This window comes from Rhinoraja longicauda, chromosome 1, assembly GCF_053455715.1.
Source record: "Rhinoraja longicauda isolate Sanriku21f chromosome 1, sRhiLon1.1, whole genome shotgun sequence".
NCBI lineage: Eukaryota > Metazoa > Chordata > Chondrichthyes > Rajiformes > Arhynchobatidae > Rhinoraja > Rhinoraja longicauda.
The window spans coordinates 22,038,282-22,066,130 of NC_135953.1; the positions used below are offsets into that span (position 1 = coordinate 22,038,282).

General features: G+C 42.1%; 1 protein-coding gene across 3 annotated transcripts in view; it reads left to right on the forward strand.

Moving 5' to 3' along the window:
• katnal2 (katanin p60 subunit A-like 2) overlaps window positions 1-27,849 on the forward strand; it is a 53,932-nt gene that overhangs the window by 16,076 nt on the left and 10,007 nt on the right. For all 3 annotated transcript variants that reach the window (XM_078418399.1, XM_078418478.1, XM_078418324.1), the window contains 11 exons: window positions 1,397-1,467; window positions 3,522-3,688; window positions 7,714-7,756; window positions 12,146-12,248; window positions 20,864-20,950; window positions 21,073-21,171; window positions 21,461-21,538; window positions 23,556-23,654; window positions 23,737-23,800; window positions 25,694-25,812; window positions 26,808-26,899. In XM_078418399.1, the coding sequence (XP_078274525.1) occupies window positions 1,397-1,467; window positions 3,522-3,688; window positions 7,714-7,756; window positions 12,146-12,248; window positions 20,864-20,950; window positions 21,073-21,171; window positions 21,461-21,538; window positions 23,556-23,654; window positions 23,737-23,800; window positions 25,694-25,812; window positions 26,808-26,899 (1,022 nt within the window). The remainder of the gene's footprint in view (window positions 1-1,396; window positions 1,468-3,521; window positions 3,689-7,713; window positions 7,757-12,145; window positions 12,249-20,863; window positions 20,951-21,072; window positions 21,172-21,460; window positions 21,539-23,555; window positions 23,655-23,736; window positions 23,801-25,693; window positions 25,813-26,807; window positions 26,900-27,849) is intronic.

The following is a 27,849-nucleotide window of genomic DNA, read 5'->3' on the forward strand; positions in this document are numbered from 1 at the left end:
TGAATTATTCGCAGAAATTCCTGCCATTGCTGCTCTACCGTCATTCCTACTAAAGCCCATTTCTAGTCAATCTTTGCCAGCTGCTCCCTCAAGCCTCGGTTGTCACCTATGCTCAGCTGTAATACCGACACATCCGATTTCACCTCCCTTTCAAATTGTAGGTTAAATCTTATTATGTTGTGGTCACTATCTCCTAGTGGTTCCTTTACCTCAAGTTCTCATGGTTAATTGCACAGCACTAAATCTAGAATTGTCTTATCCCTGGTAGGCTCCACTACAAGCTGCTCTTTGAAACTATCTCGGCACTCCACAAATTCTCTCTTTTTAGGGTCCAGTGCAAGCCTGATTCTACATATTGAAATTTCCCAAGACCACCATAGCATTGCCTTTCCTACACGCAAATTTTATTTCCTGATGGGACTTGTACCCTATATCCTGCTACTGTTTGAGGGCCTGTAAATAACTCCCATTAGAGTCTTTTTACCCTTTGAGTTTTTCAGCCCTACCCACAGGGACTCTACCTCTTCTGATCATATGTCACCCCTTGCTTAGGACTGAATTTCATTCCTTAACAGCAGTGCTACCCCACTCCCTCTGCCCACCTGTCTGTCCTTGCGATAGGATGTGTGGCCTTGATTGGATTATTGCAGTGAAGCCTAACTTTTTTACTGCTCACCTCTCCTCATAAACTTCATCTAGTTGGATCTTTTTAACATACATAAATGCATGTAATTATTTGTACTTTGTCAAAATATTATTGACATATGCCCTTTTTTATTAGAGTTGAATTTCTGTACAATGCGATGGGTTTGAATGATCTTTTCCAACGTTATAATTATGCATGTATTGCTCCATATTCCTTTGCTTTTGATTCATTTGCCAGTGTTCTATTATTATATTACGCTGCATTTTTAACTTTATAAATCCTGTCAGAATCTATGCTTTATGATATGCCACCTTTGCTTCCATGATATGTTTCCATTTCTTTGTTCAGTGGTCCATTTATTCTCTTGAGAGATGTGATGGTAGTTGTGCAAATTATTTTTCAAATCTTGACAGGAATCATCTAAAACAAACATGTTTGGCTGTTTGAAGTGATTGTCAATAAATCATAGAGGTTTGTGGTCCAGAAAAAAAAGACTGGTCGGCAGATGCCAGATTTTATGGCTGAGCGAGCAAACAGGATGTATCCACAATACAAGTTCCTGTTTAACTGTTGGAAGTTTAATGCTTCTTCTGTTGACTCAAAAAATTCTTGGGATCTCCGAATTGAACTGCAATATACATTTTTTTTAAACTCAACTTGTTTTACGATAAATATTTATTTTCTAGTTGCAAACAAATTGATACTTTTATTATCCCAGGTGTCATTAATATCTCCATCTCTTACCTGCAGGAAGAAATTCGAACAGAAGCTCGCCGTAAGAATCTCTTGATTCTCATTCTGCACCATCTAACTGAAGAAGGGTGAGTATGGTAATTGCTTTAGCCACTTTATTAGAAGTATTTCTCTTTGTTGACTGTAGAATTTTTTTCTGGTCAAAACAAGTAACTATATTTCTCATGAAACACTTTTAATCAAATTTTCATGTAAAGATTTAAGAATAATTTGGTTTGACAAGACATAGAACAGGAAGGAGATAACTTACTTAGTAACTTGGAGTCCAGGCAACAATCCCTCCCTCAATGTTAGCAAGATGAAAGAGGTTGTCGTGAACTTCACGAAGTGTGGTGGTGTAAACGACCTAGTCAGCATCAATGGTGCCAAGGTGGAGATCGTTGAGCGCTTCAAGGTCCTAGGCATAAAAAACACCAACAATTTGTCCTGGACCAATCATATTGAAGCTGCAGCCAAGAAAACACACCTATGCCTCTACTTCCTCAGAAGACGAGGTTTGCCATGCCTCCAAGGACTTTTACCAACATCTACATATGTGCCATTGAAAACATCCTAACAGGATGCATAACAGCATGGTTTGGCAACAGCTCTGCCCAAGACTGCAAGGAATTGCAAAGAATTGTGGATGTTGTCCAGACTATAACACAAACCAGCTTACCCCCATCAACTTCATCTACACATCACGCTGCTTGCAAAGCAGTGAACACAATTAATCTCTTCTCTCCCGTTGGGCAGACAATACAAAAGCATAAAACCACATTCTACCAGGGTCAGTTTCTGCACTATTATCAGACTACTAAATGGTCCTCCCATAATCTAGAGTGTGGCCTCGAACTTCCAACCTACCTCATTGTGGACTGCATAATTTTATCTGCACTTTTTGCTGTCATACTATATTCTGCACTATGGTATTTTTCTCTTTGTACTACTTGTTATACTTTATGCTAGATTGTACTCGTGCAGAGTATGACCTGGCTCGATAATACATAAACAAGGCTTTTCACTGCATCTTGGTAAATAATAGTTGTTATATAGTCAACAACTTAATAGTTGTTGTTATATTGATGTCTTTCTTAAATTAGTGTCAGTGCTACCAGCTGGTTCAGGTAAAACTATTTATTGCAATGCCAAATTTCTATGGCTGCACACATGAATGAAATCAAGAATTTAATATCAATTTCATGGGTCAATGATGGTAAAAAATTGTTGTTTCTGCTTCATTGCTAATATTTGGCCAAAGATTTTTATTAACTGAAGACATAGAACAGAGATGGGTATATGGGGAAAAAATGAACACAAAGTGCTGGAATAACTCAACGGGTCAGGCAACACCTCTGCAGAGCATGGATAAGTGATGTTTCTGGTTGGGACCCTTATTTAGGTGGGTAAACGATGCGATATGATAGAACTTTATCCCAGGAGGGAAATTGATCTGCCAACAGTCATAAAAAAAACACAAAATACATGAAACATGAAAATAAAGTGACGAGTGCAAAGGCTTGGGGGATGTGCCTCCTTCAAGGAACTGTGTACCTGCACTCCTATATCCGTCTGCTGTACAACATTTCGCAGAGCACTACCATTCACTGTGTAGGTCCTGCCCATGTTGGACTTGCCAAAATGCAACACCTCACATTTCGCTGTATTAATTTCCATCAACCATTTGTCAGCCCACCTAGTCTACCAATGAAGATTGTGTTGCAATTTTTGACAACCATCTTCACGATCTACAATACCACCCACTTTTGTATCATCTGCGAACTTGCTTGTGTTGCCATGCACAATCTCATCCAAATCATTGACATAGTTCTGTCTGTACAGAGTTTATATGTTCTCCCTGTGATCACATGGGTTTTCTCCAAGCCCTTGAGTTTCATTCCATATTCCAAAGATGTGCAGGTTTGTAGGCTAATTGGCTTTGGTAATTTGGTGATTGTAAAAATAAATTGTCCCTAATGTGTAGGAAAGTGCTAGTGTTTGGTGTTATTGCTGGGACGGCGCGGACTTGATGGTCTGGAGGGGACTGTTTCCATGCTGTATCACTAAAACTAAAAACTACTGTGTTTTATGCAAGTCTGAATCATAGTCATTCAATGTCTTTTTCCTTTCTGTAAATTACCAGTTATATAGATACAGCAAATACTTTGGAACAAGAAACCAATCTCGGATTGCGAAAATTTGAAGTTTGTGATAATGTTGATCTGGAAACGATCTTAATGGAATATGAAAGCTACTATTATGTCAAGTTTCAACGGTATCCAAAATTAACTAAAAAATCAGCTGATGATGGTAAGTAAATCATGGACTTTGTTTAGATTTTAACTACATTTAACTGCATTTGAGCATTTAATATATTTTGCTGCGGCAAGTGAATATTTGGTAGAAATGTTTGCTAAATATTGCTTTTCTTTGCGCGTCTTTCACTATTCATGTAGATGTTAGCAAATAGGATTCCTTGCACCTTGAAGTTATTTGCAAAGAATTAACACTTGCCTTTTCCAATCATCAGGTAGATTATTTGTTGGCTTCAAAATTCAACTTGCTGAAAACAGAGTTAGCAGTAAAATGAAATTGTTCCATGACTTTACACTGTCCTCCCCCTTCTTTGCATCCTCCCCTCCCTTCGCTCTTTCACACCCATCGATTCAGATACTGGAGAAAAATGTTGCATTGGTATAAGTGATACAATTGAGTCACGGGACTCGGCATAAACCCAAGATTTTACAAGATACAGGGGTCTTAGTTTTTTTACATTAATAAAGTGAATTCAGAGCCATTGTAAATCAATTTTTAAATTATTATAAATGATTCCAGCATTTAGATTGTTAATCATCAGTCTCCCCTGATGTTAGAACATTAAGATTTTGTGCAGAGTTTCAGGCCACCAAAAGGCAGAACTAGTTTTGATGTTTGGTTATTCTTTTCTCAGGACATAATGGAAATATACAAGTTTAATGATGGGATAGGATAAGTGGAAGATAGGATGCAAGTGGTTAACATTTGTTAGAGTGAATTAATCGTCTATAGTTTCCTTTATTTAGTAGATACTGGAAGCAAAGGTGGAGAGAGCAGGTATTGAGTGGGGTTGTTCTGGAACTCTACAAAACACAAGTGAAGAGAAGCGCCCACTTAACCCCACTGATATAATTGCATCTACACGATCATTTTTTTTAATGTGCTTGTTAATATGTTGGTAGCTGATTATTGCATCTCGAGTTAGTAATTATCCTTAATATAAGTTGGTATAATCAGTTTAAATAGTACTTTGGCTTTGGGCTTGGTTTTCTTGGTTGAGTGTAAGCACTTAGCCTGGTGTTACCGCACAAGTACTTTGTGTTTTAATTGTAATCATATGAATGTACAATATAATTTGTTGTATTTTTTAAGGAAATGTTGGGTTCTCCGTTACTAGTCAGAAATTATTTCATATGGTTTAGGTATAATTTTGCCACCTGAATCAAAAAAGAACATTCCAGGTTGCCTGGGTGCTTGTAGCCTGTTAGGGCGACACAGTGGCATGGCGGAGACCTGCTGCCTTACAGCACAAGAGGTCTGGGTTCGATCCTGTCTAAGAGTGCTGTCTGTACGGAGTTTGTACGTTCTCCAAGTGCTTGGGTTTTCTCCAGGTGCTCCGGTTTCCTCTCACACTTCTAGGACGTGCAAGTTTTTAGGTTAATTGGCTCCTGTAAATTTGTAAATTGTTCCTAGTGTGTAAAATAGTGTTAGCACAAGGGGAGATAGCTGGTCAGCACAGACTCTGGGCGGAAGGGCCTGTTTCTGCGCTGCATCTTTAAAGTCTAAAGCAAAGTATAAAAAACGGAGACCCTTGCTCCAAATTGTAAAGAGTGTTTTGTGTTGTGATGAATATGGCATCATAACTATGTAGAACAGTAGAGATGGACCAGCAGGAATTTTCTTGTCTGTCATTTTCACACATTTGCGTACACAGTCAATAGACAATAGACAATAGACAATAGGTGCAGGAGTAGGCCATTCAGCCCTTCGAGCTAGCACCGCCATTCAATGCGATCATGGCTGATCACTCTCAATCAGTACCCCGTTCCTGCCTTCTCCCCATACCCCCTCACTCCGCTATCCTTAAGAGCTATATCCAGCTCTCTCTTGAAAGCATCCAATGAACTGGCCTCCACTGCCTTCTGAGGCAGAGAATTCCACACCTTCACCACTCTCTGACTGAAAAAGTTCTTCCTCATCTCCGTTCTAAATGGCCTACCCCTTATTCTTAAACTGTGGCCCCTTGTTCTGGACTCCCCCAACATTGGGAACATGTTTCCTGCCTCTAATGTGTCCAATCCCCTAATTATCTTATATGTTTCAATAAGATCCCCCCTCATCCTTCTAAATTCCAGTGTATACAAGCCCAATCGCTCCAGCCTTTCAACATAGTATTATAGAACGCCCTATAAATATGAAAAGTAGCACACAGAGAGGATGTAGGAATCGTCTCAAATTTTGACAAAACTTAGTGACAGTAATTTTGATCTTCCAAATTTAAAACTTTCCTGATTTTCTTCTGCATTAACGTCACTGTGTGAAATATTAAATAAGTGAGTCTGGCACATATCAAGTAATGTTCTTATTCGGATTAAAAGAGATTGACAGTCCACAGCTTTCTTTATGATAGTCAGCATATCTTTGTGTGGGAGTGGTTCTGTTTTACAAATATGAAATAATGAAGTGAGTGCAGTGAATGTGCCTATATGGATTTAAGAAAAACATGAGGCATTGCCCTCGTGGTAGGCAAGTCCAGAAGATTAAGTCACAAGGGATCCACAGTGAGTTGGTAAATTGGATACAAACGGCGTGGTTAGTAGAAAGACGGTTGTGGTAATTGGGTGTTTTCCTGACTGGAGGTCTCTGATTAGTGGTGTTGCACAAGGATCGGTATTGGGACTGTTATTTGTAATCTGGAGAAAAAGGATGGGTGATGTTTCTGGTTGGAACTCTTCTTCATACTGAAAGTAGGGCGTGGGGTGGGGGGGAAGGAGGATGAAGAGCTGGAGGTATGAAAAGACCAGGAAGTCCTGGATCAATCAGGGCCAGCCATTAATGACCTCATGCAAGGCAGTGCCCTGGTAGGCCCATTGTTGGCTAGGGAACGTGTGATCTCAAGAGGGAAACAATGTGAAGAAATGTGGAACCAGTTAAACGACCAGGATGGAGTTCCACTAACCAGTTCCACAGTTCTCTACATTGTTTCCTTCCTACAGTGTGGCAATCGGAACTGCAGGCAATGCTCCAAATGTTGCCTAACCAAAGTTTTATACTACTGCAATATGATTTGCAATTTCTATACTCAATATCCTGACCGATGAAGGCAAGTGTTCTGTATACCTTCTTTATCACCTTATACACTTGGTACAACATTTGGTTAGGCTACATTTGGAGCATTGTCTCCACTTCTAGCTGCCACACCAGAGGAAGTATGTGGAGGGAGACTTTGGAATAGATGTAGAGGAGGTTGACCAGGATGTTGGTTGGATTGGAATATATTAGCTATTAAGAGAGATTGTACAAACTTGCATTATTTTCTCTAAAGCATTAGAGGCTGTGGGGTTACTGGTAAAAGAGTATAACCTCATGAGAAGCATAGATTGATTGCTGGAACGATACAACCCGGAAACAGGCTCTTCGGCCCACTGAGTCAACTCCAACCGTCAACATTCATTCACACTAGTTCTTTCTTATTTCCTTTTCACCTCCACACACTGGGGACAAGTTATAGAAGATATTGGAGGAAACCAGAGGACCTAGAGAAATCCCACGCAGTCACAATGAAAGCATACAAACTCCACACAAACAGCATCCGACATCAGGATCAAACCCAGGTCTCCGATGTTGTGAGGTACCAGCTGTGCCTTGGAAAGGGAAGATAGTCTTTTTTCCGAGAGTGAAAATATCAAATACTAGAGGGCAGGTTTAAGGTGAGAGGCCAAAAATATGCAGGAGATTTGTAAGGCATTTAGACTAACCTATGCACAGGCAGGGAATAGAGGGATATGGAACATGTTTAGGTGGATGGGATTACCTTGACTTGGCATTGTGGTCAGTGTAGACATGGAGGGCTGAGGGTCTGTTCCTCTGATGTACTTTTCTATGTTCTTTTTCCAATATTCTGTCTTTGGCAACAATGAGCGAGCCCACTTTAACCATAGCCTTTCTGCCACTCTCTTATGCCTGATATACCGGTGAAAGAGTATTCATTTGCATGTCTCATACAAAGCTAACGTGCTTTAAGTGAAAGTTAAAAAAATGTATAGTATTGGCTTACTTTGTTTATTTTGGTCTTATAGAAAATGCAAAATTACAGCCTCGAAATGGAGGAAAAATAAAAAGGTAAAAAAATCAAAGGATAACATTGAGGTTTTGTGTAGAATCTTATGAGGCATAGATTAAAAGTCTTTTTTGCAAAATTGTTGTTGTGAAGTTCTTATTTGTATTTTCATTCTATAAATGGTGTTTTATCAAATAAGATGCATGTTTTCTTTTCCATCTATCACCTTGCCAACATAGGCCAAGTGAATTCAACAATCAATTTACTCAACAAGCAGAGGACATTAGTTAATGGTGATAACGTTTCCCATCAATTACACAGATGTGATTTGTCTTGCTTTGTATGGGCAGGAATATTTGCTCAGTTTTCCATTTTATCAGATAGATGAACATCTTGTCACTGTACTGGAACATCTTGGACAGGACAATTATTCTGGAGCCCAGATTTTTGGCACTACAGTTGACCCTTTGTTTAAACCTATAACTTTTGCTGTTAGCTGAGTTTGCTCAGGAGTTTCATTGTCATTTAAAATTAGGCTGGCTTCTCCGATAGTACACAGGAGGAAACTGAAATGGATCTTGGATTCTTCTAGTTGAAGATGACTGCGTCTGGATCTGGGTTGTAGCTTCACCAAGTTGTCTCCTAATTTTTCTGCTTCTGGCCCACATGTGTACAACTATAATTGACCCATGGTTGGAATTCAAGTGAAAGAAAGGTCAGGCGGTTCGATAACATATTATGGTGGAATTCTTCTCGTTCTTAATGCTTGTTTCAACTTGTAAGTGTCCACCTTAATTAGGTAGATGTACTCTAAATCTACGCCATATTTATGGCTGTATCACACGAGTTAATCATTAAAGATTGGTGCTGAAGGAATAGGTAAAATCTATACAAACTGTAAGATGCACTGCAGCAGCATATGTAGGTTTCTCTGACAAAATCTCCCAAAGCTGCATCCTCCACATGGAAGGACAAGAATCAATAGATATGTGGAACTGTCACAAGGAGCCATTTCCTCATTAAGTCATACAGCATCTTGACATGGATTTATTTATACAAATATTGTTATTCCAAATCAGTAAATCAGAGTTCTTAAGCATCCAAATAACAGCACTGTGGGATTATCTTCAACCAAGGACTTCACTGGTAAAGAAAATGGTGCACTGACACCTACTAGGGATGGACATTAAATGCTGGCCTTGCCAGTGATACTCGCATCTTGCAATGCTCTTTGAGTAAAATAACCTCCTTAATATTTTAAAGGAATACTAGACCAAGTGGACCTATTGGGCCCAAACCTCTCCTGCATTGGTGTAGCACCCTCTCCCTCCCTGCCCCTTCCCTCCTACATTATCCTGCCCAGCTACTGAGTAAGTATCATTACCCTGGCTCGAGTTTTGTGAGTGCATCAACTAGTTAAGAAGTCAAAAGGCATGTTGGTCTTTATTGGGCAAGAGTTGCAGTTTAAGAATAGTAAGCTTTTGGTACAGTTGTGCAGGGTGTTGGTGAGGCCATATCTGGAATACTGTGCACAGTTTTGCTCTCCTTACCTCAAAAAGGTACAGTAGCTTTGGAGGCAGTGAAAGGGCAATTCATCAGGTTAACTCCTGGGATGAGAGGGTTCTCTTATCAAGTGATTTTGGATTTGGATTCTTTAGAATGGAAAAGAATGAACATATAAGATACTAGGGGAGCTTGTTAGAGCAGATGTTGAGATGTTTTCATGAGTGGTGAAGTGATGAACAAAGGGACATAGTTACAAAATAGGAGTCTTGTCATTTAAATCTGAGGTATATAGACATTTTCTCTTTCAGAGGCTTGTGAATAGCTGGAATTCTGCATCAAATGATGGTAAAGACCAGATCATTTGATTTATTTGAGCTGGGGATAGATAAATATTTCAAAGATTGAAGAATTGAGGTTTATGGGAACTGACACAGGTTGAGGCTGTGAGCCTTAAATGGTGGGGCAGGCTTGGGGTCCTGATGGCCTACTGCTCTTATTTTTGTATGTTCCTATGTTCTTCTGATGTAACATATTTCAAAAGGAGTGGCCCTATTTCCTGTTCACTTTCCATTTATATCTGTTTTTAATAGTAGTTAGAGGTGATCTTTAGAGATTTCGGGGTGACTCAGACTGAAGTTACATATATGAATATTGGTTGTATGTTCAGAACATGAATAGGTTTTATTAAGACACCTCACATGCTCTCCGTCTCCTCAATAACCTTCGGTTTCCAGGCCCCCACTCCCTCAACTTTACCATGGATGTCCAGTCACTCTACACCTCCATCCCCTACCAGGATGGTCTTAAAGCCCTCCGTTTCTTCCTGGACCACAGAACCAGCCAATCTCCATCTACCAATACTCTCCTCCGCCTAGCAGAGCTGGTTCTTAACCTCTACAACCTCTCCTTTGATTCCTCCAAATCCGAGGTGTAGCTATGGGCACTCGCATGGGCCCTAGCTATGCCTGCCTCTTTGTAGGGTAGATCGTACAATTCTACCCTAGCATAAACCAGGCATAAACTGGCCCCATCCCCGAACTCTACCTCTGCTACATTGACGACTGCATTGGTGCTACCTCTTGTACCCATGCAGAACTCACTAACTTTCACCACTAATTTCCATCCTGTTCTTAAATATACTTGGGCCATCTTCGACATCTCCCGACCGTTTCTGGATCTCACCATCTCCATCACAGGAGATAGACTATTGACCGACATCTACTACAAACCTACTGACTCCCACAGCTATCTTGACTATACTTCTTCCCACCCTGTTTCCTGTAAAAACTCTATCCCCTACTCCCAATTCCTCCGTCTACGCCACCTCTGCGTCCAGGATGAGGTGTTTCACACTAGGGCATCAGAGATGTCCTCGTTCTTTAGGAAACGAGGGTTCCCCTCTTCCATTATAGATGAGGCTCTCACTAGGGTATATCCCGCAGCTCTGCTCTTGCTCCCCCTCTCCCCATTCGTAACAAGGATAGAGTCCCCCTTGTCCTCACCTTCCACCTCATCAGCCATCATATACAACAAATTATCCTCCAACATTTCCGTCACCTCCAACGGGATCCACACCTTCCCATTTCCACCCCTTTCTGCTTTCCGCAGAGACCGTTCCCTCCATAACTCCCTGGTCCACTCGTCCCTTCGCACCCAAACCACTCCCTCCCCAGGTACTTTCCCCTGCAACAGCAGTAGATGCAACACCTGTCCCTTTACCTCCCCCCTCGACTCCATCCAAGGACCCAAACAGTCTTTCCAGGTGAAGCAGAGGTTCTCCTGCACCTCCTCCAACCTCATCTATTGTATCCACCGTTCCAGATGTCAACTTCTCTACATCGGCGAGACCAACCGCAGGCTCGGCGATCGTTTTGCTCAACACCTTCGCTCAGTCCGCCTTAAGCAACCTGATCTCCCAGTGGCTCAGCACTTCAACTCCCCCTCCCACTCCCAGTCTGACCTTTCTGTCATGGGCCTCCTCCATTGTCAGAGGTCCAGTGCAAATTGGAGGAACAGCATCTCATATTTCGCTTGGGCAGTTTAGACTTGAGCGGTATGAACATTGACTTCTCCAACTTCAGATAGTTCCTTTGTCCCTCTCTTTTCCCTCCCCCTTCCCAGCTCTCCCACTGTCTTCCTGTCTCCTACTACATCCTATCTTTGTCCCGCCCCCTCCCCTGACATCAGTCTGAAGAAGGGTCTCGACCCGAAACGTCACCCATTCCTTCTCTCCTGAGATGCTGCCTGACCCGCTGAGTTATTCCAGCATTTTGTGTCAATCTTGGGTTATATTAAAGGTATTTAGGAAAAATCACTAAAAATCCGCCTTAGTTTCAATCAGAGTAAAGGAGATCCATAGTTGACAGGAAGGATGAAGAGATCATCCAAGATACGAATAAAAGTTTCTTGTGGCGAAACACGTTGCAGCTTTCATTGATTAGGATTCAGGATTCAGGATATCTTTATTTGTCATCCAAAAAACAATTTTTTTGGACGAAATTTAGTCACCCACAGTCCAACAATAAAAGCAGTAAAATAAGCAAATTACACAACCCCAACCAACACAAAAAAAGAAACATCCATCACAGTGAGTCTCCTCCAGTCCCATCCTCACTGTGATGGAAGGCCAGAATGTCTTTTCTCTTCCCCTGCAGTCTTCTCCCGGTTTTCCTGTTTGATCCACTGGCCTCCACTACTTACCTGAAGGTTCAGCAACTAAATACATTGACTATTGGAGCAAAATTCACATGCATGTACTGTATGTATGTCAATTTGCACTGTAATTGTATGAACATAATGGAAAAAACAGTGATGGGTATGATGAATAAAAGCTAGATGGTGAAGTCAGTGTCAATTTTGAAATATAAATCTTATTTATGTCTGTGCACGTTGCTACACAAGATTTTCTAAGTGATGGATTCTGATACATTGTTTTTAAATTCAAGGACTATAAGCTGTAATTCTAAGGTGCTCCCTAAAATCTCCACAACACAGCGGCCAAATTCCAAAATCGGAATGAAAAAGACTGAGTTGAAACCTCAAAAACAGGTCAGAATTAACCAATGTTTTATTAGCAGAAATATGATCAGTAACATTTAAGATAAAGTCTCAAGATTTGTTTCTTTTAATTAGAGATGCATGTTGTTACAGAAATTATTTAGGGAATAAGTAATAGCGCAGTATTTGAGTGTGTGGCTAAAACAGACATCAGCTTTTGCAAAAATTAGATGCATCAAGAACAGATTGATTTCCTGTAAAAAGCATCAGTTGCCTAGATTGGTCAGTGAACAACTTTCCATCTACCTCCTCAATTTGCCCTGGGTACACAAGTACACAACATGATGGATCAGGTTGCAGAGGTTTTCTCTGATTATTCGCATGCACTTGTATGTTTTTGCTGCATGTTTATTCCTTTTCAGTCAGTGCAATGGCTTTGTAAGCAGCGTATTGCTGATACAGAAATGAAGATCAACCTCTTGTTTTATTAAGGGTCCATAATACTCAGCTTGTACTAATTAGGGAAACATTTCAAATTTTGAACCAGCTTGTCTGCCAGCACGTTATTGCAATATAAAGCCTCTGGGCGGCAGTGCAAGAATGTGAGAATGAGTTTGTTAAATTGTGATGGAGCCACAAGAGACTGCAGATACTGGAATCTTGAGCAAAATAACTAGGTGTGGGAACAACTCAACAGGTCAGGCAGCATCTGTGGATGGAATGGACAGACGATGCTTTGGATCGGGGCTCTTTTCCAGACTGAAGATGGGTCCCAACCTGAAATGTCATCTGTCCATTTCCTCAATAGTCAATAGTCGTTTATTTGTCACATACACATAAATGTGTAGTGAAATGAAACATTACCCGCAGTTGAACAATAAGACCAATAAGATTAATCAATAAAAATGCAATAACACATACAATCACAACTAACACCAAACAAAAAGAAACATCCATCACAGTGAGTCTCCTCCAGTCCCTCCTCACTGTGATGGAAGGCCAGAATGTCTTTTTCTCTTCCCCTGCCGTCTTGTCCCGCGGTCAGGCTGTTGGAGTTGCCACGTCGGGGCGGTCGGGGCTCCCGATATTGAAGCCCCCGCTGGGCGGTGAAAAATCCCGCGGCCTATTTCAGGCCACGCCGGACGGTGAAAGGTCCGCGGCGGGCCGACCCAAGCCTCGCGATTCGGGGCGGGCGAACACGCTGCCTCTGCCGCTGCCGGAGCTCCCGATGTCGGCCCCCATCCAGGGGCCTGTGGGCTTCCGACGTCCACGCGGCCCGCGCCGGAGCCTCCGGAGACGAGTCGCAGCCGCTCCCGCAGCATCCGTAGGCAGCCTGCGCCGCAGGTGGTGAGTCCAGGCCACGGGCTCTGCGAACCAGAGCCCCAGGTGGTCCCAGGTGCATGGCCGGTGGTAGGCCGCAACGGGAACGGAGACACGACACAGAACAAAGGTCGCGTCTCCGTTCGGGAGAGAGAATGTTACAGTTCCCGTTCCCCCCCCCCCCCCCAAAACATAACATACAACACTACATCATATTAAAACTACAATTCAGACAAAAACAACAACAAACACAAAAGACAGACGGACTGCAGGCAAGCCGCAGCTGCGACGGCAGCGCTGGCTCCTCCTGGCTCCTCAACTCCTCCCGGTTGCTGGACTCTTTAATTTTCCTTCCCATTCCTACACAGACCTTTCTGTCCCCGGTCTCCTCCATTGTCAGAGTGAGGCCAAACGCAAATTGGAGGAACAGCATCTCATATTTGGCATGGGCAGCTTGCAGCCCAGTGGTATGAATATTGATTTCTCTCTCTTCAGGTAGCCCCGGCATTCCCTCCCTCTCTATCCCTCCCCCACCCAAGTCGCACCCAACAAACAGCTTACAATGGCCTGTTTCCTTTGCCATCGTTACTTTTTTGCATATCTTTCATTCATCGTTCTTTATCTCTCCACATCACCGTCTATATCTCTTGTTTCCCTTATCCCTCACCAGTCTGAAGAAGGGTCTCGACCTGAAACGTCACAGATTCCTTCTCTCCAGAGATGCTGCCTGTCCTGCTGAGTTATTCCAGCTTTTTCTGTCTATCTCCTCCACAGATAGTGCCTGACCTGCTGAATATCTCCATCGTTGTGTTGTTTGCTATTAAATTGTAATTCTCCTTCATAAGTAGAAGGAGTCTAATTGAAATGTTGTGACTTTTCTGTTATAACTGTTTTCCTTAAAATAGTATGAATTATGATTATTAAATAGTATTTTTCAACTCCTCCTGGAATTCTTTGCCATAGAAGGCTGCAGAGGCCAAGTCAGTGGATATTTTTAAGGCAGAGATAGATAGATTCTTGATTAGTACAGGTGTCAGAGGTTATTGGGGAGAAGCCAGGATGGGGTTAGGAGGGAGAGATAGATCAGCCATGATTGAATGGTGGAGTAGACTTGATGGGCGAATGGCCTAATTCTATTCCTATTCCTTATGACCTCATATACAGTTAAGCCATGGATTTTATTGTGATATATGGTGTAACTGTTAGCCTCGAAACAATTCCTGTTTCTGTACACTAAGGGTATAAATCTTGTGCTCCTGTCTCAAGCTACGGCTAAACAATATGATACTCCAGAATGGTCAAATTATTCCTTTCCTTGAATTGTTCCTCTAGCTTACACTTCAGGTCAGAGGGATACCAGTAACAAATTATGTTTGTGGGGGCATAGACCCTCCCTCCTCTCCTCTCTCATCCCCTCCCTCCTCTCCTTTCCCCCCGCCCTCCTTCCTCTCCCCCCGCCCTCCTTCCTCTCCTCTCCTCTCCTCTCCCCCCCTCCCTCCTCTCCTCTCCTCTCCCCCCTCCCTCCTCTCCTCTTCCCCCCCTCCTCCCCTCTCCCCCCTCCCTCCTCTCCTCCCCCCCTCCCTCCTCTCCCCTCCCTCCTCTCCCCCCATCCCTCCTCTCCTCTCCCCCCTCTCCCTCCTCTTACCCCCCCCCCCCCTCCTCTCCTTTTACCCCCTCCATCAACGTTGAGATATGCTGCTCTGTAAAGTCGGTCAAACACGTGTTCACATTTTTGGAGTTAACAGGGATGACAAAATTGCACAGTACTCTACTGGCAGATACATTGGTCCGTCGGAAGCAGTGGGATCAATCCTTGGATTTCCAACTCATGAGAGATGCCCCGCTGTCATTCAACTCCAGGTACATCTACCACAAGAACAACAAGTCGTCATCAGAGTCGATGCTGGTCGTCGGCTGGTGAGGAATGAGGATATCACGAGAACAACTTTAACTAAATTCATGGAATTGTGTTCTCGAGATCAATTTGCAAAAACACTGTACTACGCTGATGTACCCCGATTTTACACATGGAATAATAAGAAATGGCAAAGAAGGAAGTTTGGGAAGATAGTGGAAGATCTTCCAGGTATTTTTGAAGCCAACGTTCTGGGACGGGTGTATACCGTTTCTCCAAGATGTGACCTCTACTACTTGAGACTGCTTCTCCATCAGGTAAAAGGGCCAGTATCCTTAGATTCATCGAGGACGCATGACGAACATATTCTTCCTTCCTTCCAAGACGTCTGCATAGAAAGAGGTTTGTTGCAAACTGACGACCATTGGCAACAGACGATGGAAGATGCTGAGCGGACAAGACTCCCCAAAGGAATGAGAGATTTGTTTTGCTGACGATTGCTGAGATCAACTCTTCTCGACAATTATGGGATCGCTTCAAGAATTCAATGTCTGAAGATTACCTTCAAAGAGAACGGAGAACAATCGATGATCCAAATATCATGATTGATGAGAGGCATCATGGTCAGGCTCTGTTATATGTTCAAGACAAGCTGAAGGTATTTATTCACAAAATGCTGGAGTAACTCAGCAGGTCAGGCAGCATCTCAGGAGAGAAGGTATGGGTGACGTTTCGGGTCGAGACCCTTCTTCAGACTTATAATGAAGACAAGCTTGTGAATTACAACAAGACACTGCGATACTTTCATGTGCCACTACCAAGACATGGAAGGATGAACCTTGATGGTGACAATCCAGAATTGCTGAGTGAACTGCAGTACAATAGACCTGAACAACAGTGATTTGTTGAAGAGAAGGAGCCTCTGCTGAATGCTGAGCAAAGAGCAGTGTATGACCAAGTGTGCAGCTGCTTGGAAAGGAATGTTCCTTCAATGTTTTTCATTGATACACCAGCAGGAATGGGCAAAACAATTCTCACCAATTTGATCCTCTCCAAAGTTCGAGGTCAAGTTGATGTTGCTTTTGCTGTAGCATCCTCTGGTATAGCAGCTACATTGATGCTTGGTGGAAGAACTGCACATTCTCGATTCAAGATACCCATCGAAGTGACCGATAATACAATGTGCAACATTGAGAAGAACTCCAACATGGTTCATTTGATCAGAAGTGTGAGACTGATTGTTTGGGATGAGTGCCCGATGATTAGGAGGGAGAGCTTTGAAGTGGTGGACAGAACTCTTCGAGATCTATGCAAAAAGAACGATGAGCCTTTTGGCAGCATTCTTACCATTTGTTGTGGCGATTTTCAACAGCTCCTTCCTGTTGTGAAAAGGGGAAATGATGCTGATGTTGAAAATTCCTGCATCAAGATATCCTATTAACGTTCAAATTGTTATATTTTGTTATTCACATTTTAAACTTTAATAAATCCCTTTTCCACTTGCTGTGCCCGTCAGCCGCCCATGCACAGTTCCACGTCACAATGGAAACCCGACGGGCAGGAATGGCGGTGCCGCCGGAGAGCCCCTAGGAATGGAGGGGGGGGAGATAAGGGGGGATGGAGTGGGTGATGGGGGTGGGAGGGGAAGGGGGGAGTGGGTGGGGAAGAAGAGGGGTTGAGGGGATGGAGTGAGGGAGGGGAGGGTGCTAGACCAATGCAGAAAAAAACACAATTTTAAAGAAAAATCCCGATTTCCATTGATTTATTTATCTATTTTTTAAAAGCCATTTATTTTAAAGAAAATTAAAAAAAAAAAAAAAAAATCCCCCCAAAATCACAATGGCAACCCAATGAGTTGTGGGCCCAAGGATACTTGGTCTAGTATCCTTATAAACCTGTCCAATCCATTATCCGTCCAATTCTTTTAAATGTTGTTATTATACCTGCCTCAACTACCTCCTTTGACAGATTTTTCCATTTGCCCACCACCCTCTGAGTGAGAAAGTTACACAACTGTGGACTAGTTATATCCTCAAAAACTCCATTTCCTTAAGTCAAACCTGAAGTCCATGATGACTTTGTCCAATCCATTTGATATTTCCCAAGTGTAGAAACAAGGAACTGCAGATACTGGTTTACCGAGGAAAGACAGAAAATGCTGGAATAAATCCTCACTTCAATTATTTTCCTATTCTGTTTCCTTCTTGTTTGTCTACAGCATTCCAGATTTCCTTCTACTGGTATTCACCTACTCCTTATTTAGTTTCAAGCTCTATTTAGTTCCTTCGATATTCAACTTACCAGAACTCTGGTCTGAAAATTGTTCAGGTGCTGTTTGGCCCAACCAAACAATTCTCTCCTAACCCAGTAATGATGCTAATGTTCACAAATTAAATCCTATTTCTCCCATAGCGATCTGTAAAACCAACATCCACCTCCCTGATCCTGCATCGATTTATACATGGCTCGAGTAATAATTTGTGGTTATCGATCAACAGGGCTGATCACAGTAGGCTGATTCAAAAGATTAAGGCAAAAGGAATCCATGGAGACTTGGTGGTGTGGTTGATCAATCACACTTAAGAAACAGCCAAGTAGGCACACCAACTGCTTACCTTCCTGAGGAAGCCAAGGAAATTTGGCATGTGCCCAATGTTTCTTACAAATTTCTACAGACACACTAGAAAGCATACTGCCGGTTTGGAACACAACTTGGTTTGGGAACAGTTCTGCACAAGACTGCAGAGAGTTGTGGATGCAGCCCAGTCTATCACACATACCACTCACCCCACTATTTACTCCATCTACACTTCACAACGTCTCAGAAAATCAACCAACATAATCAAAGACTTGTCCCTTCCCGGTCATTCCTTCTTCCCCCATTGGGCAGAAGATCTCGATGCTTGAAAACATACACCACCATATTCAGGAACAGCTTCTCCTCTGTGTTATCGAGCTTCTGAATGGTCCTACCAGAAGCTAGGGGTACTAATAATAATAATAATAATAATGCATTACATTTATATAGCGCTTTTCAAACACTCAAAGACGCTACAGGGATTACTAGAACATAGAGAAGAAAATAAATAGATAAATAAGTAAACAAACAGAAAAAGGAGACAGAAGGTGAGGTGACGGTCAGTGGTTGAAGGCAGTGCTGAACAGGTGAGACTTCAGTGATGTTTTGAATGTGGTGAGTGAGGAGGAGTCTCTGACAGTTTGGGGTAGTGAGTTCCAGAGGGTGGGAGCAGCGATGGAGAATCTGTCCGATGGTACTGTCCGATTCTCCTCCACCCTCATTGCTGGCATTGGACTTTGTCTATGAAACTGGTGCGCTGGAATGCTGAGAACTATATTTTGCACTCTGTATCTTCCTCTCTGTTCTACCTATTATACTTGAAGTTGACTTGGTTGTATTGATGTATTGCATTATCTGTCTGATCTGATTGGATAGCCTGCAAAGCAAAACTTTCCAATATATCTCGGTAAAAGGGACAATAATAGACCTAAGCATAAACCTAAAGATAGGTTTCAAATTTGGCTTGGCCACAGAAGACATTGTGGTGGAAAGGTGGTTTTCTGATTGGAGGTCCATGTGCAGTGGTGTAAAACATGGATCAGTGCTGGGACCTCTCCCAACCCTGCTAATGCAGACATTCGACCTGAGCAATGACAGCTCCTTTCCTCCCACAGATGCTGCTCAACCTGCTGAGTTCTTCATGTGGATTGTTGTTTCAGATTCCAGCAGTGTCTACCTGAAATCTCTGTTGCTTATATATATAAATGATTTGGATGAAAATGTGTATGAGCTGATTAATAAGTTCGCAGACAGCAAAAAAATTGGTGAAGTTGTGCATTGTGAGGAAGGGTACAGGATATCGATTTGTTGGGAAATATGAGCAGTAAAATTGCACATGGAGGAGAATCTGCGTGACGTGATGCACTTTGGGTGCTCTATTATAAGAGAGAAGGATACCGTAAATGGCAGAACTCTTAGGGCCACTGACGTACCGAGGGATCTTGTGGTTCAACTCCATACCTCCCTGAAATTGGCAACGCAAGTAGATAGGGTGGTAAAGAAGGCTTATAGTATACTTGCCTTTATTGATTGGGTCATTGAGTCTAAAAGTTAAGTACATTAAAGCTTGTCATTGCGCCTCGATACACATGACAATAAACTAAACTCAACTCAAATCATATTGCAGAAGTATAAAATATTGGTTAGACTGCATTTGGAGTATGGTCTGCTGTTCCGTTTTCCACTAAGATGCAGAGGCTTTGGAGGAGATGTAGAAGAGGTTCACCAAGATATTCTCTGGATTATAGAACATTAACTATAAGGAGATGATGGACAAACTTGGATTGTTTTCTCTGGAGTGTCAGAGACGGAGAGTTGACCTGATAGAGGAAAATGAAATTATGTGAGAGCAAATAGTCAGACTTTTTGTCAGAGTGGAAATTTTATGGACAAATTTAAAGGTGAGCTGATAGGCAAGTATTTTGTGCAGAGTGGTAGGTGACCAGAACACTTCCAGAGGAGATGGTGGAAGCAGGCACATGAGCATGCAGGTGATGAAGGGATATAATTCCTATGGAGCCAGATGGAAGTAGATTAATTTGGCATCCTAGTTGGCACAGACATCACTGCAAAAGGCCCGTCACTGTGCATACTGTTCTATGTTCTATAGTCAGTGTAGACATGGTCTGAATGCCACTTTTCAGTGCTGTGTCTATGACTCCTATAATCTAAATCTGAAAATGGAAAGGCAGGACCATACAGGTAGCAATTTAGCCACCATTGCTCTGAACAAAACCTAGTCAGTGCACATTGATCATTAGTACAAATGTGGATCACAACGATTTAATTCTTCCTCTCTTATTCCAATTTTATCTCCAGATGGCAGGAGATGTACCCTGCTGCCAGGTGGGCAACAAAGCAATCAAGTATCTTTCTCCTGGCTGGACATAGTATTCACCTAGCTATACCGTCTCCATTGCTTTTAACCCCCTCCCCCACTTGAATGGTTTCCTGTACCATGGCAATCACAGACATGCTGATTGACCCTCACTGTGCTTGCTCTCAAACACAGGGGTTATAGGAACCTCAAATCTATTGGACAAGTGCTAGAACCCAATGTCCCACAACACTATATTTTGCATCCTTTTCCCTTCCTCACTCGCAATAGCGCTCTCCTGGGTCTGAGCATATTTTACCTCCAAGGTAATCTAAAGGGTTTGACTGCCTCCTGAGGCATAATGATGTAAATAACCATCACTCTTTCTGATGTCTCGCAATGTCTGCTATTTGCACTCCACCTCCTCAACACAATACCAAAGTGCCTTGAGCTTCAGACGATTATTGTAGTGAGCTTCAGACGATTATTGTAGTGATTGTAATAATTGTACGATTATTGTAGTAGCAGCATTAAAGTGTTGATCACCTTTTTGATCTTTATCAATAAAAATAGTGTTGTTACTGTGATTGATACAGGAGAATGGATCATCTGCTCCCGAACCTTCAGAGTTTGGTTTGAATGTGTCCACTATTAAAGTTGGAGATGGGCTTCATCACAGACGGGTTCGTCCTGCATTGGTCGTTTTTAGACCCATAATTGCTAAGAGAGAAGTTGTACTTACCATTGCTGATAATTGAGCATGTTTTATTGATTTTATTTTCTTCCCTTTTTAAATTGTTCTCAGGGCCAGATCATTGACTTGCGTGGCATGATTCAAGATGCAGTTAAAGATTCGTCTCATGAAATAGCAGTAAATAGTTTGAATTACAACCAAGATCCATCAGTGAGTAATGATATGTATTATGTTATGTCATGAATACAGAGCTGAGTTGCAGTTCATCTAAGGGAATGGTTGATGTAACATCTTTGAATTGATCAACACTAATGAATATGTTTTTTCTTAAATATTGGCTAGCTTTAAATAAACACCAGAAATGAAAGGGCATGTTGATGTTTGAATTTTCTATTACTGTATTTTATTGATGGTGCTTTACTTCGGTGCACTATCTTTTTTATATAATCTAAATCTGCACTCAAGCATTTCTTCTGAAAACATTGTCTTGTGTTGGCAGGAGAGATTAATAAAGCCACTGGGTGCTTTCATAGGAACAACTGGTGAAATGAGGGATCTTGCTGTTGTTATTAGCAGGGTAAGCCATGGAAATATACATTTCAAAATTATATCATGTAAGTTTGAACATCTAGGATATGTAATAACATTTAAATCTGACTGCTTTTGGAGAGATCATTTAATTCTGTTATAGATAGGTGTATGAGTTATATGCTAAATGATGATTGGGTGCCCTTGCCTAGATTAATCTTGCCCAGAGTATCTCTAGAGGCATACAGCACAGAAACAGACCTTTTGGCACAATAGGTCTATAGCGACCAAAATGCCTGTCTAAGATTGTCCCATTTACTAGCATCTTTCCTATTCTATGATCCCTTCCAGTATGGTTAGCTTCAAACTGTAAGCATAGCAAATAAGCATTAAATGAAACATGGTATTTATGGAAAGATCAATAAACAAACATAAATTGAACAAGAGCATGATATAAATATGCAAAATTATCCTCTGATGAAGATGCAAGAGACTGAAGATGTGCAATCCGGAGCAACAAACAATCTGCTGGCAGAACTCAATGGGTAGAACAGCATCCTTGAGGGAAAAGGATTTGTCGCAATTTCAGGTCAAGATCTTGTGTCAGGACTAGGTGGGGATATGGAAGATGGTCAATATAAAGAGATGAAGGGGAGTGGTGAGACACGGGGCAGAGAGCAATAGATAGACCAAGGAGGGGTGAAGGATGATGAGTAGATTGAGCCAGGTAGGGGAGAGCGAGGCATGGAGTTGGGAGCCAGAGGCAGATGGATGATAGAAACTGCAGATGCTGGTTAATACACAAAAGGACAGAAAGTGTTGGGGTAACTCATCAGGTCAGGCAGCATCTCTGGAGTACATGGATAGGCAACGTTTTTGATCGAGACTATTCTTCAGACGATAGATGGTAGATGGTAAAAAGGCCAGGTGGAGTGAGTAAGGGGGAAGGAAGGGTGAAAGTGGAGACCACTAGGTGGGTGATAAACAGGAACACAAGGGGTACCAATGCTGGAAACTGAAGAGGAAGGAAGGTGATAATGGGAACTATTAGGGGAGAGGTAATGCAGATAGAACAAGAGCCAGATCGGGGGCACAGTTGGTGAAATGTGTATGTAGTAGATAGGTGGAACCAGGAGGGGGAGGGGTGGGGCGATTGGGAGCTAGAGGAGGGCGTGGGGAGTGGGACAAAAATGGGACCGAAGGAAGATTGGGTGGGGAAAGAAACAGTAGAGGAGAAAGTTACCTGAACTTGTAAAGTTGTAAACTGCCATGTGGAATAGGAGGTTTTGTTCCTCTAGTTTGAATTGGGCCTCACCCTGGCAGTTCGGAAGGCAGAGGATGGACAGATCAGCGTGGGAATGAGAAGAGGAATTGACCCTAGTCTGTGTAGGATAGTGTTAGTTTGCGGGGATCGCTGGTCGGCGCGGACTCGGAGGGCTGAAGGGCCTGTTTCCGTGCTGTATCTCTAAATTAAACTAAACTAAGGGAGAAAGAGATGGGAAGTAGTACCAGAGAAGATCTGGAACAGAATGGAAAGATAGGCATACCCAGGGGCCCAGGTGAGTACCCAAGGCGACATCATTTGTAAGAAATGAGAGGAATCAAAAGAATCAAAAGAGAAATTGTTTAGAGTAAGAACGGGTTCAGCCAGGTGGTGAGAATGTTTGGTGGAGGAGATCTTTATTGCAGAAAGGAGTGGAGGTACATATGGACTGGACATTCATGGTGAAGATTAAACTCTGAGGTAATCACCCCCTTGCTCCTTTCTCACCCCTCCACCACTGGCCATCTTCCTTCCCCACTCTGAGTACTGATGATGCAGGGTTTCAACCAGAAATGTCAACAATTCCTCTCTTCTCTCCTGCCACAGGTGGTTCTTGCCCGGTGTGTTGCTCCCTCTAATGAAGAGCCCCTTTTATATATTGCCAGAATCTTTTTGTTGCTATTTTAAAATTTCACACCGAAAGTGTCTATAATAGATAGGTCCAATTGTGAGAAATTTTAAATATTATTTTTAATTTCAATATATATATTTTTTAAATTGGATTAATTTTGATTTAATTAAGGACATCTATCTCCATAATCCAAATGTGCGATGGGATGACATAATTGGGCTGGAGCCAGCCAAACGACTAGTTAAAGAGGCTGTTGTATACCCTATCAAGGCAAGTTAATTTAAATTGAAAGCTTGTTTTCTGTTTATGTCTTATTGAAATGATGCTTAGTCTTATACTTCTTACCTCCTAGTATCCTCAGCTCTTTACTGGGATTCTATCGCCATGGAAAGGACTGTTACTTTATGGACCACCAGGTAAGGGGTTTTATGGTTTGTCATTGAGAAACGTGTTGTTTATTAATCAATTTCCAGTCTATTTTTTGGGAAAATCCCTGAAATCCCACTTTACTTTTGAAGTGACCAACGTGTGATTTGCAGGCTTTGGGGTGGGAAATTCTTGATACATTTCTCGATTGAGTCAACCTTGTCAACTGCTGCCTTGATGGTTGTTTGCCATCGGCATGTGAATGATGTGGCTTGCCTGTTGGAGCTACCCAAGGATAGATAGAACCAAAGTGCTGAAGATACTGGCCAGAGAGAATGCAGATGTGTGTTCACTTGTCCCGTCAATGGACCTGGTAAACTTTGCAGCGACTGGGTTGTTGGTACCTCTTCCGTTTTCTGAGGTTCCTGTTACAAGTCATCAATAGTGTAAGAAAATAACTGCAGATGCTGGTACAAATCGAAGGTATTTATTCCCCCTGACATCAGACTGAAGAAGGGTTTCGACCCGAAACGTCACCCACTCCTTCTCTCCCGAGATGCTGCCCGACCTGCTGAGTTACTCCAGCACTTTGTGAATAAATACCTTCGACAAGTCATCAATATCTCCCAAGTCACAGGAAGCTGGTGATCTCTGCTGCCCAGCAAACCATGCACTTTGTCCTAAGTCTGAGATTTTGATTTTCAAAAACATTTTCCAAAAGCTTGTGCTGGCACAGTAGAGGTGTTGTTGGATTTCATTATCAATGTCTGCCTTCAGTGAGATATTAAAAAATGATCCTCGTTTTCCGGATTATTGAAGACAGTGTTGTGCGGCAGGGACAGGTCAGTACACATTAAAATGAAGACATTATTGTTCAATACGGGTAAGAATGGACCAAGCCGAGGATCATTTTTGACTATATACTTAGTTAACGAGACCTCTGTTAACCATTGGAATGTAAAGCTTTATTTTTTATATTTTGTCTTTTTGTCCTGGGGCTGACTTTGAGGTGTGGACCCATGACATAGAAACATAGAAACATAGAAAATAGGTGCAGGAGTAGGCCATTCGGCCCTTCGTGCCTGCACCGCCATTCAATATGATCATGGCTGATCATCCAACTCAGTATCCCGTACCTGCCTTCTCTCCATACCCCCTGATCCCTTTAGCCACAAGGGCCACATCTAACTCCCTCTTAAATGTAGCCAATGAACTGGCCTCAACTACCTTCTGTGGCAGAGAATTCCACAGATTCACCACTCTCTGTGTGAAAAAAAAACGTTCTCATCTCGGTCCTAAAAGACTTCCCCCTTATCCTTAAACTGTGACCCCTTGTTCTGGACTTCCCCAACATCGGGAACAATCTTCCTGCATCTAGCCTGTCCAACCCCTTAAGAATTTTGTAAGACATTGGCAAGCTTCCAATATCTGCTCTCTGCCTGGGGCATAAATGTTGATAGGACATTTATCCACAACAGGTAACTGTCAGGTCTAAATTCATATGGTTATCCACGAATGGAAATGCTGATTGAGGTTTTTTTTCCTCCCTACTTGCCATTCCTGATGTGTGCTGACGGTGATTTGAATACCTTCAGCTACTCTGAGACTACATTTTAACTACTTTGGTACCAAAGAAGAACGGAACCTATGTTTTCTGTTTCATTGGGCTTTGGTCTGCTTACGATGGTGCATTTTGTCTATTTAGTCAATAGCACATTAAAGAGTCAGGTGCCAAAGTTAAGTTCAAGTATGTTGCTTGATGTTCTGGGTCCATGAGCAGCATGCTCATATAATTTATGATTATAATATTTTCCATTGTTTCTATAACTTTCCAAACTATGCAATGTTTAGAATTTCTAAAGAAGTGGGGTTTTTTAAATGAAAGTGGAAAATATATATTTTTGGGACATTTTGTCAAATATTGATAACTGCATTTTGTTAAGGTACTGGAAAAACATTGCTTGCAAAGGCTGTGGCTACTGAATGTAATACAACCTTCTTCAACATTTCAGCCTCTACCATTGTCAGCAAATGGAGAGGAGATTCTGAGAAACTTGTCCGGGTAAGAGCAATTCAATCTACTCTGTCATGTGCTTTTTTTTCTACAATTGGTTTCCTGTTAAGCCTCTTAATTGTAAGTATATTCAGTGGAATGTGTGATTGTGGCACTAACCCATTCTGCAACATCTGCAATCTATACTTACCTTATTTCTATGTTAATGAGAAAAGAACATATTGGTTTCCTTTCATACCGTTGTATAGTGAAGCCGACAGGAATATTCTGTTGTTCGGTGAAAATAGTTAAACAATTTCTTCACCTTCAACACCTTTGCTCAGTCCGCCTTAACTAACCTGATCTCCTGGTGGCTGAGCACTTCAACTCCCCCTCCCACTCCCGGTCTGACCTTTCTGTCATGGGCCTCCTCCAGTGCCATAGTGAGGCCCATTGGAAATTGGAGGAACAGCACCTCATATTTCGCTTGGGCAGCTTGCAGCCCAGCAGTATGAACATTGACCTCAAACTTTAGATAGTTCCTCTGTCCCTCTCTTCCCCTCCCCCTTCCCAGTTCTCCCTCTATCTTCCTGTCTCCACCTATATCCACCCTTTGTCCCGCCCCCCTGACATCAGTCTGAAGAAGGGTCTTGACCCGAAACGTCACCCATTCCTTCTCTCCTGAGATGCAGCCTGACCTGCTGAGTTACTCCAGCATTTGTGAAATAAACAGTTTCTTCATATCTGCTGTCAAACCTGCACAAAGATAAGTATTCAGTCAGAAAATTAAAGCAGGACTATGCCAAGGAAACAACCAGGGGATGATGGGTTTGTTTTTTTGGAAGTCTAAGTTTAAATATATTGGAGAGGCTTCGTCAACCAAATCTATTTACATATTTTGTGAAATGTAGCTGTTCATCATATTTGGAACTGTTCAGATTCTGTTTTTTATTCATCCTCCCCCTTCCCCTGCCCTCCCCCCACTGCCCAATTGTTCCAGTTTGAATTGTATTTTCTTTATTCTGACATTGTTCTTTAAGTGTATCCCTTCTTATATTTCCCAGGTGTTGTTTGAACTTGCTCGGTTTCATGCTCCCTCTACCATTTTTCTGGATGAATTGGAGTCAGTGATGAGTCAGCGTGGCAGTGTCCCTGGGTCAGTGTAATCAATCATTTAAAATGTTATAAGCTTATCACCGCCATTTATCTTGTATGTCCAAGTTTGTTTTTTCACTCCTCATATCACAGCTTATCTGCAATGAATCACATATTTTTTAAGAGCAGTCAATTGGATAGGTAAGGGTTGTGATTACCTGCTTCTCTATTCTTTGCCCTTATATATTTGTTAGAATAAACAATCTGAATGTATATTGATGCTCGGGAAGTGAGGGAGACTGGAGACAATCACATCTGACTTTCAGACAATAAAGAAAATATATATTTTTAATCAATGATAATATATCTAAAGATGCAGGAGTGTTAATTTCAGAAATTGTCATAATTTCAAGACTAGCCTTGCAAAGAGACCTCTTGAATTAATTTTGCAAAAGATGAATCATTTTGTCTTTTCATTACTACAGCTAGTTTCTTAAATAAGTTTGATGTTCAGGTCTCAATCTTATTCCATCTATCCCTTTGAACTGAGACACACAAGACTGCAGATGTTGGAATCTGAACCAAAAATAGAATGCTGCAAGATCTCAGCAGATCAAGCAGCAGCTGTGGAGGCATTGGGATGGTTGACATTGCAGGTTGAGCCCTGCATCAGTACTAGGAGTATAAGGGGAGGATAGCAGTACCTAGAAGTGAGAGGGAGGGGTGAACTGAAATAAGTGCACCCAGACAAATTGGGATGCGGAGGGATGAAGGGCAGGGGGAGCCAGATTGAGGGGGGGGGGGGGGGGGAAGGGGTGGTTCTTGAATCAGATGCTGTTTTGTAATCTTTTCTGAAATGTTTCCACCTCTGTCTCAATACTCCTCCCTACCTCTTCCCCACCTGGCTCAGGCAGCCATAATTACCCCCACCCGCACCTCATCCAGTTCCGCCTATCATCCACCATCATTTGATCTCTCTCTCTCTCTCTCTCTCTCTCTCTCTCTCTCTCT